The following is a 15,628-nucleotide window of genomic DNA, read 5'->3' as shown; positions in this document are numbered from 1 at the left end:
TAACGTATGAAAATTTGGAGCGAAGAGGGAAAGGAGGGATGATAACGCGCTGCGTAACGAGGATCGATATCCTCAGATTTTCGTGGAGTATCGAGCGAACTGGACGTGCGATCTCAGGAATCAGTCTCACACGCTGTAAGTCCAACCTTTCGTTGTTTGTTTCGGTCGATGGAAAATAATTATTCCCGTGGATTAATATTGCATAATTCATTTCACGTTATTGTAAAATTTCGCTCAGTCTAATCAGTTTGAATATAGAGAAAATGTGTCACGGCGGCGGCTCTGTCCCTGTTCAGAAAAGGGCATGGTTCGCCGTTCTCTCGCGTGGGGCCCTCAGTGCACGGTTGGTCTCTCGCTTGAGCTCGGCGGTGCCGTGCTCTCTGCGCGCGCTCCCCTCCCTCGTGCTATACTTGCCGGTAGCTCACCGGCGCCTTCTACGCCCTTCTTCCACGGATTTCGGTACGCGACGGATCGATTGTGATCCTCGTGCTTCGGGCTTTTAACGGATTCTCTTCCAACTCTTCTAATTTTTCAACCGTTCTACTAGTGTTCTTTCTTAAATTTCTTGAAGTGCCCGGTTTGATTTCGCGATTTACGCCCGCGTAATTGAAGCGTTCACTTTGAGCAATTGTCGGTTTTCCTAACGTGGTTTTCGGATCTATAACATCGGAATTATTTCTCTAACGGCTCTCTTCGATCATTTCGCCGCCATCTTGGCAACCTGTGGAATCTTCGAGAAACCATTGTGAACTCTTCGACTAATAAAACTGTGATATTTTTTCCCATTTTTTACACCAAATTCTTTCGGCTTCAAGTGATTTATTTCTCCTTCACCCGGCCATACAATTTCATCCACGATTCCTTCTCACAAACCAGGAATTCTTCTCAAAAGATTACATGGTCCTTCGAGCCGGATGGTGAGTTGGATTTCGTGGAGGTTTTTGTATTTTTTCCGGCATAATTTTCACGGTGAGTCGGACTTCAGTGCATAAAAAATTCGGTGCCTTCAAGGGATTCAGTGCAGTGAAAAATCTCGTGGCTGCGGGACACGTGGTCGCGCGCGCGTGAGCTCGGTATCGATCTCCTCTTTGTGCGGATCTTCGTAGTGCTGTCTCCGTCTCTCACACAAAGCCTCCAGAACGTGCTTCGCTCTCTCTTGTCACTTGGCAACGAGTCTCTCGCCGGATCACTTCAATCCTTCACCGGGTAAGGCGACGAGGCTCAGTGACGTCATCGCTCCGGTTTCTCACTTCGCGAGATCGCTTCAAGGAGTAAGTACCGCACAATTCTTAACAAAGAAGCGTGCTAACTTCAACGGCCTCCTTCGCTCAAGTTCAATGTTCTCAGGAGTTCTCATTAAATTCCTCCTGCAGATCATTTTTGATAATATTCGCGACTGAACCGCCGCTGCATTCCGCGATTTTTGCTTCTTTCGTACTTCTTCGAACAATCTTTTGCGAGTGGTTCACCGCGATATTCTTGAACAATTTTCTTCGCGCTTTTCAGACATTTTCGCGAGTGTTTCGCCGCGATCTCCCGGACTCTTTCGCGAGTGATTCGCCGCGATATTCAACGCATTCCTTCGAACATTTTCGCGTGTGTTTTCGCCGCGATTTCAGACTCTTCCGCGAGTGATTCGCCGCGAATTTACAAAACTTTTTGTGATTCATCTTCGGAGATTTTCGCGAGTGTTTTCGCCGCGATGTTTCAGACTCTTCCGCGAGTGATTCGCCGCGATTTCTCAAAACATTCTTTGACTCCTCCTTGGAGATTTTCGCGTGTGCTTTCGCCGCGAATAACCCAGGCATTTTCTTCGTATTCTTTCGAACATTCTCGCGAGTGACTCGCCGCGAATATCTCAGGCAGTTTCTTCGTATTCTTTAGAACATTTTCGCGAGTGTTTTCGCCGCGATAATTCAGACATTGTCTTCGCCTTTCTTCAGTCATTTTTCGGGAGTGCTTCTCCGCGGTACCTTCGGTCGACTTCGTCAATTTTCAAACATTCTTTCGCGAGTTTTCACCGCGATATTTTCAGTCGACGTTGTCGATTTTCAGACATTTTCGTGAGTGCTTATCCGCGGTACCTACGTTCGACTTCGTCGATCTTCAACATTCTTCGTGATCTTCATCAGGCATTTTCGCGAGTGTCTCGCCGCGATTTTTTTAGACTATTCCGCGAGTGATTCGCCGCGATTTTTGAAACTTTTTTTTTGACTCTTCCTCGGACATTTTCTCGAGTGTTTTCACCGCGTTTTTCAAAACTTTTGTCGGCCCTTCTTCGAATTTGTTCGCGAGTGCTTCGCCGCACCAATTTGGACGCTTTTTCAAGTGATTTCGCCGCAACATTTTTGAACGTTTTCGCGAGTGATACGCTGCGATATTCTTCGGTCGACTACGTCGCCTCTTCAAACATTCTCGCGAGTGATTCGTCGCGATATTTTTCTACCGACTTCGTTGCTTTTTCGGACATTGCAAAAGTATTCACTGGCTCTCTTCCGGTCTCCCCGTGCACATCATCGCGGAAAGTGATTTTGCTGCGCTTCTACGGTACCCTACGGGTTTTTCCAGACATCCTTTTTTTCGTTTCTACGACTTTTCAAATGTATCGGGAGCATTGCGACTTACAATCGCAGCACTGCGGAAATACATGGGGGATACTTCATTATATTTGTTCGGGCTATTCCTTTAGTGTTGCGACGGAACAATTATGATTATTGTACCGCGAACTATTTGGGTTTCCTTCGAACGATGCGTCTTCATTCTGGTTTGCAATCGGGAGTGTTCACGACTTACAACCGTGGCACTTCCGGGCAAATTGTAGGATTAATACAGTGTATTCCTTCGAATAAGTTCGGCAATACTTCGACTTTCGCCTTTCGGTTAAAGAAATTCTCGGCTATGTGAGAGCAGCCCGCTGCTGCTTCGCAGTTGAAATATTCGCGGTTCTCTTTCGAACAATTCAAACAAGTTTATTGGTTATCTTCTGGTCTCTACGTGCGCTTCATCACGTACAGTGATCCCTCATCGCTTCGACGGTGCTCTACGGAATGATCCAGCCTTCGTTCGTTTTCTACAATTTTTCGCGGTGTCCTTCATTTGTCTTCTTTTGCCACGCGCTAGTCATGTATCATTGGTTCTGGACATTTTCGCGCGGGTTAACCAATCATGACTACGGTCCAAGCAAACTCGAACGTCGCATTCCTGGTCTCTACAGCACCTTCCAGTGCATCAGCGGTTCCGCCGACGACGCACGCGGGGAGCAATCACCGTTTATCTCTCGTCTCTTCACGTCTCTTCGGTTTCTCTCTCGGTCACGGCCTTCACTCTCCGCTTCGCTTCCTTCTTTCACGTCAACGGGACGAAAATCCTGGCATCACTTCAACGGCTTACAGCTAGCCGATCCAGAGTTTCTTCAACCTCGGCACATCAATCTCATCATCGGAGCCGACTCCTACGGCAAATTAAATCGAGTCGGAGGTCATAAAAGGCCAGCCTGTCGATCTTATCGCTCAACGAACCTTGCTTGGATGGACAGTACTTAGGCTAATCTCGGAGACATGCGCTATTCCGGCTTACCTTCGTCACATTCTGTCTCAGAGCTTCTAGAAATTTCCCTTCAACTTCAAAGGATCTGCACTCGCGGTTGCCTTCCCCTTCAGAAATGGACTTCAAAATTCACCAGCGGCTCTTCAACATCTTGACTCTTCAGCCTTACAACCTGAAGCAGTTTCGATTAAATCAGAGGATTCGACGACGAAGCTTTTGGGCCTAGTCTGGGATCCAATCAAGGATGTGTTCCGGCTCAATCTTCAGGCAAACTTCTCTTCAACAATAACTAAGCGGATCGCACTCTCGGAAACTGCTTTCTTATTCGATCCGCTTGATTTCATTTCTCCAGGAATTATTACGGCCAAAATCTTCATGCAGGAGCTCTGGCTCGCAAAACTGCAGTGGGATGATCTTCTTCCGGAACGACTTCAACCTCGGTGGTGGCAATTTCGCAAAAGTCTAAGCGATTGAACCCTTATTTCGCGTCCTCGGTGGCTACATTCTTCTCCAACGGACTCGGTCGACCTTCACGGATTTTCTAACGCTTCGCAGCTCGCGATGGCTGCTGTGGTTTATCTTCGATCATCTTCTCCGGACGGCTCGACGTCTGTCAAGCTCATCTCTTCCAAAACAAGAGTAGCCCCTCGGAAACGGCTGGGTATTCCTCGCCTCGAGCTTTCGGCTGCTCTTCTTCTGTCTCGGCTCATTTCATACGTCCAGAAAATGCTTCCGCTAAACGGCGCGCCTGTCTATCTCTGGACGGACTCGTCGGTTACTCTCACCTGGGTCTCTTTACAACCAGCTCGCTGGAAAGACTTCGTCCGGAATCGAGTTTCACTCATTCAAGAATTGACTTCAACGGCAAAATGCCGCTTCATTTCAGAAAAGGAGAATCCAGCGGACTGTGCTTCGCGAGGACTAACTCCTCTTCAGTTATCCAGCATTCGCTCTGGTGGTCCGGTCCCACTTGGCTAATGAGCACTTCAGACAACTGGCCGGCACAACCAATAAATCTTCCTACGGACGCTCCACTTGAGCATCGGCCCGGCTTCATCTTCACATCCAACCTCGAACCAATAGGCGAGATTTGGGATCTTGTACATCGGTATTCTTCATTGACACGACTTCTTCGCATCACGGCAATGTGTCAACGGGCTCTTCATCGATTCGAGCGCTCCTCACCGGTTCGGACGGACATACAGCTCACTCCAGACGAGCTTGAACCAGCAAGACTCTTCTGGGTGTTACATACGCAATCGGCTTACTTCTCTGCGGAACTTCGATTAATTTCAAACGGGAACTTTCTGGCTCGGGGTCATTTCCTGTCGGCCTTAACTCCCTTCATCAATTCGCTTGGAACTCTTCGCGTCGGGAGACGCCTACAGCATTCAATTCTAAATTCGGAAGTAAAACATCCGGTGATTCTTCCTCGTCATTCGACGTTTACGACGCTCGTCATCACTGACGCGCACTTCAAGACTCTTCACGGCGGAACTTAATCGACTCTGACACTCCTTCGTCCCAACTACTGGATCGTTGGAGGTCGAGCACCAATTCGATCCTTCATTCTTCGTTGCGAGAAAGGTTTACGGTTTCGAGCACTTCAAGCTCAACAGTTCATGGGTCAACTTCCGGCCAGCCGGTCGTATTTCACCCTGAAAAAGACGAACTCACCCGAGTCGTCTCACTTCGCACGGCCTCAACATTCAAGCGGCCCATTTCGAAACTATGCATCCTTCCGGTTACTTCTTCGTCAACATCGGTTGCCGAAGGCGGGGAGTATGTTCAGAAAAGGGCATGGTTCGCCGTTCTCTCGCGTGGGGCCCTCAGTGCACGGTTGGTCTCTCGCTTGAGCTCGACGGTGCCGTGCTCTCTGCGCGCGCTCCCCTCCCTCGTGCTATACTTGCCGGTAGCTCACCGGCGCCTTCTACGCCCTTCTTCCACGGATTTCGGTACGCGACGGATCGATTGTGATCCTCGTGCTTCGGGCTTTTAACGGATTCTCTTCCAACTCTTCTAATTTTTCAACCGTTCTACTAGTGTTCTTTCTTAAATTTCTTGAAGTGCCCGGTTTGATTTCGCGATTTACGCCCGCGTAATTGAAGCGTTCACTTTGAGCAATTGTCGGTTTTCCTAACGTGGTTTTCGGATCTATAACATCGGAATTATTTCTCTAACGGCTCTCTTCGATCATTTCGCCGCCATCTTGGCAACCTGTGGAATCTTCGAGAAACCATTGTGAACTCTTCGACTAATAAAACTGTGATATTTTTTCCCATTTTTTACACCAAATTCTTTCGGCTTCAAGTGATTTATTTCTCCTTCACCCGGCCATACAATTTCATCCACGATTCCTTCTCACAAACCAGGAATTCTTCTCAAAAAATTACAGTCCCGTAGAAAGTCGGCTTTTGATTTCCTTGTTGCCCGCGTTCCGTAAAGTTCGGGGTAGAAAAGTAAAATCGAATAAATTTTCAGTTGCGTCGCCGACGCGAAAATCTCAAATTTTGTTTAGTAATCGCTCGTTTTTTTTTTTTGTAAAGTTGAGAGGAAAGGTCGGGAATATGTGTGAGAGAGTCTGAGTGAGAAAGAGTGCGTGGATCGGGATTGCGAACGCGTGTGACGGGTAATAGCTCGGCGGAGTAACCGAATATCGGGGGCTCAGTAATTTTATTTATCCCGTAATTATTTGTCATCGTATTCCATCTTTAACGAATTTCTGACCACGAGTAGAACCATGACAGAAAATACGAGCTCGTGATAGATTATAGTGAGTGTAGGCTCCCGATCGAATGTGTGTGAAGATTGTAGTGTGAGTTCGCGACTTTTTCTCCCGTCTTTATTTCGCGGTTCTCCCGGCAGAATTCTCATCGAGGTTAATGTTTGTAATTTCCAAAGTAATTGTTAAATTAGTAATTAAAATATCATCCATTTAATTTTTGTTTTGCCAGTTATTCTCCAATTCACCCCGCCCATTCCGCTGCAAGCGAAGCCGGCAAATCATCATTTTCCTCCGATCATACTATGTCACTTCGGTGGCTGGCGCCCACGAGAATAAGAACTTTTCTCGAAAACATAAAATAGTATGAGCGGAAGAATTTGATTTTGTGACACTTGAAAAATCGGTCACAATATATATACATTACATATAAGAACAATAAAAATAATTAACAATAATCTTGAAGACACAAAATCTATGTAATAATAAACAATACCTCAAAAATTATTGATTAAGATAAGCAATATGTTGTAACACAGTACATACCTTAATTCGTTATTTTACAACACATCAAATCAAAATTAGCTAGAACAACTGGTCAAAACTCAATGAATATCTTAATCACTACATATAGGAAATAAATAATAACGAACAAATATTCTAAGAACGCCTAGTCATAAGAACGCACAATAATAAAAAAGTATCATAACAAGACGGTAATTTTTAGTTCATAAGTCTAATAAATTCCAAATTATTGTAAATCGACAAATGATGACCATCAACCCTTTGCATAATTCTCACGATTAAACTCAAATAAATCTAATTGAGCGAGACGCTCAATCTAAAGGAGGGAGGTATTGCGTCCCAGTATCAAGCTGGACGCCCCGCACTTTTTCGTTTTAGATCTTTAAATAATCATCATCATTCGTCGACAAATAGTCTACATTCAATAGTATATGTAGACATAAAACATATTCCAAAGAATCTAAACCACCCCAGAACAATACATGGATCGTAAACCGATACATTCTGTAAGACTCTGGACGCTCTCGCATACCTGTTTTTTCTTCAACTTTCAATTTTCCCAAATTCTTCGAAACGCATGTGCACCCCAGATGCTCCGCGACTCTCAGTCGCCACTAAAATTGCAGGACCAGTACCGGAAATAATAAACAGTCCTTATCTCCAAGTATTGCCTGCCTAACATTTTCCAAATTCACACGAACTCCACATCTGCGTTTCGAAAGTTATGTTTTTCACGAGTCCCGAAAACGCACGCTCCATATTCAAGTGCAACATGTGCAGATCTTGGAAACCCCGCTCAACACACTTTCCCTAATTCGGAGAAAATTTCGCGCGACTTTTCCTCCAATCATATCTCCGGAAAAGTCTCCCTCATATTCAAATCCAATCACCAAGTCAGAACACCCACTTTACGACCTATTAACCAATCCAAACTGAAAAACCTTATAGAAAAAATCCCCTCTACAGCATCCAATCCCCAAGATGCATCTCACCCTCTAACTCCGACGAAGTCAAAAAAAGACTCTAGTTTTAAGGCAGTTAGCAGCGAACCTTCACAACATTAAGACTGAAGCCCAATCTCATAAACTTAAACTCGTCAGTCAAATCGCTAACTCATACAAGTAATAATTTTACCAACTCTAACAGTGTAAATAAGTGTATAAGTCTATCAATAAACTCATCGGTATATTTTGTAGTAAACAAAATGTTGTGACCAGCACTCATTTGAGAAGCCTTCGACACCGCTTCAGAATTGGAAAATCCTTCCAATTTGCGAGCACAACCTCAACACAAAGGTCACGCATATCTGAAAATATAACGTGTGTCCTCGGGCGCCGCATTAGTCCCAAGGAAGACTCACCGGTAGCGGTACTCAAAAGTACACCCTGCCTCTCTAAATCGGCGACTGTGCGTCCCCATCTAATCCTCCCTCTCGGGACGTAACAAATGAATGCGTTCCAAGAGTTTTAACTTAAAAAAAAAATGATTTTTACGAAAACGCAGGGTTACATTCGTTGGGTCTAAACACCTACTACAGACCCCGCAGACACTTTGGAAAAAGCTCGGAAACGTGGTTTTGTTATATAAAGTATCTATTGCACCTCGGAGGCAAACACTTTTAACTCCTCGCGCGATCTTGTTAGTAAGAGTCGTCGCCGAGCACTGACAATATCGTATTCAGAGTTCAAAAGTTCTACTTTAGCTTCTTAATACACAATTACTGTTATTGTGCAATTACTATTATTGTACAAACAAAATCAAATCGCTTTAGAAAATAATTTTTTTCAATTTCACACAATAAATGGCACCATTTTCTCGTGACCTTTCATTCTCTCGCCAGATTTTTAAAACATCGCATACAAGTAAAAACAAAAAGGCAAAATATTTTTATTTCGTTAACACGACCGTGATAAATTCAAATTTTATATTGAAAAATGGTTTTATTGAATAAAATTAAAATTGTTGCATTTTGGGAAGCGCATTAGGTTACACTATATTCATAAATATAATTTTATCAAATTGCTAAATATGCTAATTAAATGAACATATAAGAATACGAGTTTGTAAATATACTTCAAACTATCTAAAAATAATAATTAAATGGCCCAAACATAACATTTTTTTGGTTTTTCCATGGATTCAATTCAATCAGAATCCATCTTGTCAATAGATTCTTTGTACCATTAATTTTCGTTAAATAGCACTGAATGATACGAACAATATATATATTTTTTTTTTTCAGTGAAAATTCACAACAGTGCAAACTCGACTTCGACGTCAGCGAATTCTTCATGTTTGGCAGTCCACTTGCCCTAGTACTTGCCTATAGAAAAATATCACTAACTGGAGAAAAAAGCAACGATATACCGAGGCCCCTGGTGAATCAAGTATACAATTTATTCCATCCGACTGATCCTGTGGCTGTAAGGCTCGAGCCACTCATTTCCGCGAGATTCTCGCAGTTACCGCCTGTCAACGTTGCACGATATCAGAAATATCCATTGGGTAACGGACAACCTTACCATTTGCGTGAGTGCATTCAATCATAATTGAACAATAAATATATTTTTGAATCCCGAAAGTCCAGCAGTACCGATCCAGGGAATTTTTGATTAATCTGTGTTGATACAGGTCACCCGAAGACTTGGTACTAGTATGAATATGAAAAAATGCTCATGGGGAAAATATTTTAACATTGGGAAGAATTCAATGTTCAAGTGATTTTCTTCTTTATTTTGTTTATACCCGAAGTTATCTTCTGATTTTTTCTCTTTTTCCGAATCTAGAAATGCATAATGCCATGCGAACCTTCAACATATTTTTTCTTTTAGAGAATTCGGATGCATAAAAAAACAAATTCCAAGACTCTTTGACTAATATATGGTACAAAAAATTGTCAAAAGAAAACATGAAAAAATATTAACTCCTTCGGTGGCCAGACATTTTTACGTCAAGTGCCCAAAACGGTGAAAAAAAAATTTTCAGATTTCCACGAAAATTGATAGCTGGGGTAGACGGGAGGTCGCTGATTCCAAATCTGCATTCAAAATGAACAAATTCAAAATGGTGGACCCAAAGTGGCGGACTAAAATGCAAAAAATGATTTGAATCGAATGAAATTTTGTACTCGAGGGTTTTTGAGGTCGCTGATTACGTATCTGCACTCAAAATGCACAAACTCAAAATGACGGATTTGGAATGATGGACCAAAATACAAAAACTGTTTTGAATTAGATGAAAATTGGTCCTGCGTGATTTTCAAGGTCTGTAATTTTGAATCTACTTTCGAAAAGAAAAAAAAACCAAATATTGGATTGAGTTTAGCATACTCTAATTCAAAACGTTGAATGCTTGGAATGAAGCCATCTATGTTCACATTTGTTGGGTATTTGAGTTTCAGTACTCAGTAGGAATATTACTAAAAATTTTCTTGTGCATTAGCTGGTGAATTGGAATCCATGTTCATATTGTCTTTCAAAAGGGTATAGTCGGGTTGTATGAGAAATCTGCCCTTGCGGCTTTTTCGACTCGCATTTGAGGGATCGTTTTGGTATCAAACAAAGATAATTCAGCCAAATTTTTAGTTGTTTATCTCAAATGGTTTTTGAGATTTTCAAGAAACCCTCATTTCTTGATTTCATTATTTTTTTATGTTGAATAAATAATGGGTGAGGATTTTTTCTCCAATTCTTGAGAATATATTTTTTTTTTATTTCGTATTGTCCCCCCGCGTAGAGGCTTTCGCCTATTGCAGGGTCGGCCCGGGTCAGTAGCCAGTCCCCCCTGGGGGTCTGGTCCGGATCAGTAACCAGTCCCCCATACGGCCGCACCCGACTTCCCCCTCTGTAGCGCATTTGCCATGGCACTCGATTCCATGGGCACAGGGAAATTGCGGAAAACCTGTGCCACTACAGCCCGGCCCTGAGCTCGCCTCACGGTATCGGAGCTACGTCGCGCCTTTTCACGGGAATGTAAACATGAACTACAGTCATATGCATGTGTCGCACAGGTACAAGTACCTGAGTGTGACCCATACATACGCCTGGAGCTACGTCACGCTCATGTTTCAATTTCCGCGAAAAGGCTACGAGACCGGGAATCGAACCCAGGACCTTCCCGGCGCTCTAGTTTAGAGGCAAGCACGCTAACCACTAGACCAGAGCGCCAGTCTAATTCTTGAGAATAAAAGACGTAAAAAAATACTTTTGTAAGGACTCCCAAACCAAAAGGCAATTTTTGGCGGACGAAATAAAGGATCACCGGCCGCAAAAATATCGTCAGTACGCTCTGACGATATTTCTTAAAAAAAGACATTTCGATATATGAATGTGAAGTCTGTATTTGTTGCCATAATTTTGTTTATTCGTTGTCAATAATAATTATTTGCTTCAAGCGGGCGCATATAGCGTAATTTTCATCATTCATGTTATGCGCTATACTGGCATGAACCCGGACGAATAACATACATTTGTTCATCCAGATATGAAAACAGAAAATAATATCACCGGACTAATAAAATGAATATGGTCGTCCGGAATAATGTTGTATTTCCAGATTCCAGGTTCATAGGAAAGCACATATTCATATAAATTGTCAAGTATAGCGGGAAATATTCATTAGAAATTGTTAACTATCATGGGACTTTGAATCAGACATTTATCAAGGAATTATTTATTTGTACTAATAATCTTGTATTATTGAGTGTATTTTATTACTTTTTGTTTATGTTTTTATTGCCCGCCCCGACCAACAAAACCTTGGCTTCGCCTCGGTCCTGCAAAAGTCGGGCGGGCGCCCCCCCCCCCCCCCCCCTCACGATGGCTAGTAATTATTCAACGTACTTTCGGCTACGGGATCAAGAAAAATAGTATACAACCCACGGCCCAAATGTTGAATGTCAGGAAATCCAACTTTCAGGCCTTGGGTCCTAATATACTAATTTTCTATAATCGTGCGTTCAAACAATCTTATATTTTTTTAATGATAAAGAAATGTACAAAAGATTTAGAGAGGCAGTGGCTCAGTGGTAACGGGCCCGGCTCTCACCCAGCGAGACTGGGTTCGAGACTGCGTTATCATGAAGAAGAATCACTTTTCGTCAGTTCGATGCAATTGATTGTACGTTTTTCATCAAATTTTTGTACAAATTCTCGAACTGTTATTTATAACGCTCAGCGGTGATTGTTTCATTCGGCTTTAACAATTCATGATAGATAACTCCTTCCACATCCCACCAAATACAGAGCATTGTCTTACTATAGCGCAAATGCCCCGCTTTGGAGTCAATATTATCAGTTGACTAGGATCAACCCATGATTTTTTTCGTTTTGGATTCTCAAAATAGATCCATTCTTCACCTCCGATCACAAAAAGCCCCAAGAAACTTTTCTTGCTTGCTTTGCAAGTAATGAAATGCAAATGTTTAGCCGGTTCGCAATAGCACTATCGATCAATAGATGTGGCAGCCATTTTTCTTCTTTTTGTATTTTCCCAATGGCATGCAAACATCGTGATACAGTTGATTTATCGACTCCAAGTTGTTGATCAAATTCTCTAAGAGATTGGGCGGGATTATCGTCCAATAACACTTTTAATTTCTTATCTTTAAATTTTTTCGGTTGGCCTGGCCGTTCTTTATCATAAACATCACAATCATCACTTTCAATCCTTCTAAACCAATCTCTGCATACTGTTTCGGATGGGGCAGATTCCCCATAAGTTTCCACGAGTAATCGGTGAGCTTCAGCCTTATTTTTTTTTTCAAATCAAAATAATACAAAAGGACACATCGGAATAACAACTTATCGCGATCCATTTTTTATTGTATATTAAATAGCACGTTAAGAATATAGAAATGCCGACTGTTGATTGGATTTTATTAATACACCTCCAAGTTGCGTCAATTTATTTGTCACAGTACTTCAGTGTTGTGACTTAATGAAAAATTAACAATTATAAATTACTAAAGATAATTTGTAATTGAATCGAATTCTATAAAAATTACTTCTAGTAATAATAATTGAATCGGAGTTTATTAAAATTATTTCCAGTAATTGCAATTTAATTTGAGTTTATTGAAATTACATTGAGTAATTTCAATTAAATTGAAGTTCATTAAAATTACTTTCAGTGATTGTAATTAAATCAGAAATCATTACAATTATTTTCAGTGATCGTCATTAAATCAGAAATTATTGAAATTACTTTCAGTAATAGTAAACCACGCAATGTGGTTTCTTTAGATTTTTTGCTTGAGAAAGTTCTAGGCACTGAAATGAATATTGTAACGGTACGATGGTGGCAGAACACCCCGTTACGCGTGAATTCGAGCTTCTTATAAATAGAAGGAGCAGGTATGAAAGAAAAACAAGAGTTAACTCAAAGTAATGTGAAAATAAACAAAAGAAAGCTTTTATTCAATTTTTGTTGTGTTTGGTGACTGTTTGAGTACAAAATCTCAGCAATTTTCCAAATGGACTGTTCGTAATTAGTTTCTGATTCGCATAATAATTTAACAAAATAAAAGGAATAATCTCTAATTCGATGCTCGCAAATAATTTTTGTTCAAATTTCGCCAAATAATTTGATCGCATAAATGATTTTTCTCGATTCGCACAAGGTTCGCCATAGACTCAATTCGGTGCTCTAGATAATTAATGTTTCGCCAATGGATTCTAAATGATTTCTAAAATAATTTTTAGATTCGCAAAATAAATTTCTAATAACTTCTTTTACTGCAAATGATTCTAAGTCCGCAAACTATCGGATGTCTCGCAATATAACTTGATCAGTGTTTCGCAAATGAATTTCATAGTACTTGAACAATAATTTATGTTTCGCAAATTAAATTTAGTGTTTCGCAAATACAATTTAGTGTTTCCCAAATGATTTAGTGTTTCGCAAAATGATTTGATAGTTCTGATTGATTCGAAAATTAATTTGGATTCGTAAAAAATGTTTGTTCAACAACCTTTAAATGGTCTCTACTTGAGCTCAGGAAGCCAAAAAGAGATTTATTCAAGGATTAGAACCCACCCAGGAATCTTCAGACAGAACGAAATCGAACAGTCCCCGCCCTCCTGGCATGAGTGAGAGGAATCCACCAAGAATCTTTTGATCGAACGAAGCCGAACGATCACCTCCCTCTTGGCAGACAAGGAATAGGTAATCTAGCCAGAAATCTTCAGACGGAACGAAATCGAACCATCCCCGCCCTCCTGACTAGATCGGTGCCCCACACTGACAATCCTGAACCCAAACGAAATCGAATGGGGCCCACCCTGTCAGCATGAGTCGGTGGTATATGATAAAGGTTGCTTCCTGAGCGATATTTCTTTTTTCTTTCAATGCGTAAAGCGGGCTCTGGTTTCCTAGGCCAGAGTCGGCTAGTTTGCGTAATGCGGATCCGAGTTGCGAATCTCGAGATCGGCTAGTGAAAGCGGGTCTAGCGTGATGAGGACTAGACTGGCTCTTGAGACCAGTTTCCATGGCCTCTTTATACTCGCGCGAAACAACGACCAACCATCATAATAATTTTGTCGCATTGCGACAATTACGTCCATTCACCAATCAAGTTAATCTCAATCCTTCTTAAACTACCCGATTGGTTAAATTTTGTGTCGTATGTTCTTCGTTATTGGTTGATTGGCTCGGACCAATGCCTTTTTTCGGAGTTCCAGCGATGCGCAAACGCGACACTTCGTTGTGCCAATTGTCAGTGAATGATTTCTTAATTCGTTGTTCTTGAAAGTCTCGCATTGGTCGGATCTCTTGATTGGCGAATGTGCGCTTGTTCTCTGAAGCGCGCGAAATACATTTGAATTTGAATTTGCACGAGTTGTTTGATATTATAAAATTTCTTCAATTTGCAAGTGCTTTTATTGTGAGATTCCCACCTTCCTAATCTTCCCTAATTCTTTCGTAAGTTTCAAATATTTTCATGTTAGACGATTGGATTTATTTAAGTGAATTTTAAAGAGATAGCTAACGTGTATGATCGATGAGAGGTGGGTCGATACGCGAGCCCAGCCGCTGGCGCCTCGATTGATTGATTGTCGCACCGCGCTCTACTTTATCGGTGCGTCCGATAACTATTTTATCGACCCGTCTGGATCGTCTCAATATACCGTTTTTTTCGTAAAAACGAAGCATGGAGGATTCAATTAAGAGAAGAGAAAAAATTGAGTCATGTTTAATATAATAATAGATACGTATTATATTAATATTGGAAACACATAATAAACATTGTAACGAAACGCTCTTACCGACCTGACCTGAACGCCGCCACGCGTCGTTTCGAGCAACCTTAATAATAAGGAGCAGGTATGAAGGAAACGCGGACACTGTTAATTTTGGTAAAATATAAAAATAATCAATTTTATTCAATTATTTGACCGAATTCTGACAAAAATAAAAGAAATTTTGCGCCTTGGCTCTCTAATTCGAAAACAATTTTGTGTTTTTTGTTTTTAAACTGTCTTGCTTTGTTTAATCGGATCTGGCGAGAAAAAGACCCGAAAGACCCGAATACGTTGCAAATTCTCTGTCTGAGAAATTTTAAATTTCTCAATTTTCGAATTTTAAAGTGTACAAAGAAAAATCTGTTTTTTAAAATCGCAAAAACCCGAAAATCAAGGTCTACCGCACGCTGTATTTCGCGAAACTCAATATTCCCGATGTCCTGTCACGCTTGTTTTCTTTTTAAAAAAAATAAATGAATCCAAGACAATCTCTTCGCTTTTACAATTTTTCAATTTTGTTTTGACTCGATATAATTTTAACTCGATCTATCGCCTCTTGGATTTTTGTTAATTTTCTAAATTGCGTTAGGTCTCC

General features: G+C 41.4%; 2 protein-coding genes across 10 annotated transcripts in view; one reads left to right on the top strand and one right to left on the bottom strand.

Moving 5' to 3' along the window:
* Positions 1 to 15,628, top strand: part of rdgB (retinal degeneration B) — a 1,063,172-nt gene that overhangs the window by 683,704 nt on the left and 363,840 nt on the right. For all 8 annotated transcript variants that reach the window (XM_043425624.1, XM_043425622.1, XM_043425620.1 and 5 more), the window contains one exon: positions 9,036 to 9,322. In XM_043425624.1, coding sequence (XP_043281559.1) covers positions 9,036 to 9,322 — 287 coding nt within the window. The remainder of the gene's footprint in view (positions 1 to 9,035; positions 9,323 to 15,628) is intronic.
* The window catches only part of LOC122414392 (uncharacterized), a 237,537-nt gene that overhangs the window by 148,299 nt on the left and 73,610 nt on the right, over positions 1 to 15,628 (bottom strand). The gene's annotated exons all lie outside the window — the stretch shown is intronic.

This window comes from Venturia canescens, chromosome 8 (genome assembly GCF_019457755.1).
Source record: "Venturia canescens isolate UGA chromosome 8, ASM1945775v1, whole genome shotgun sequence".
NCBI classification, from domain to species: Eukaryota; Metazoa; Arthropoda; class Insecta; order Hymenoptera; family Ichneumonidae; genus Venturia; species Venturia canescens.
Note: the sequence above shows the minus strand (reverse complement) of the source record. Positions and strands in the feature narration are given on the sequence as shown.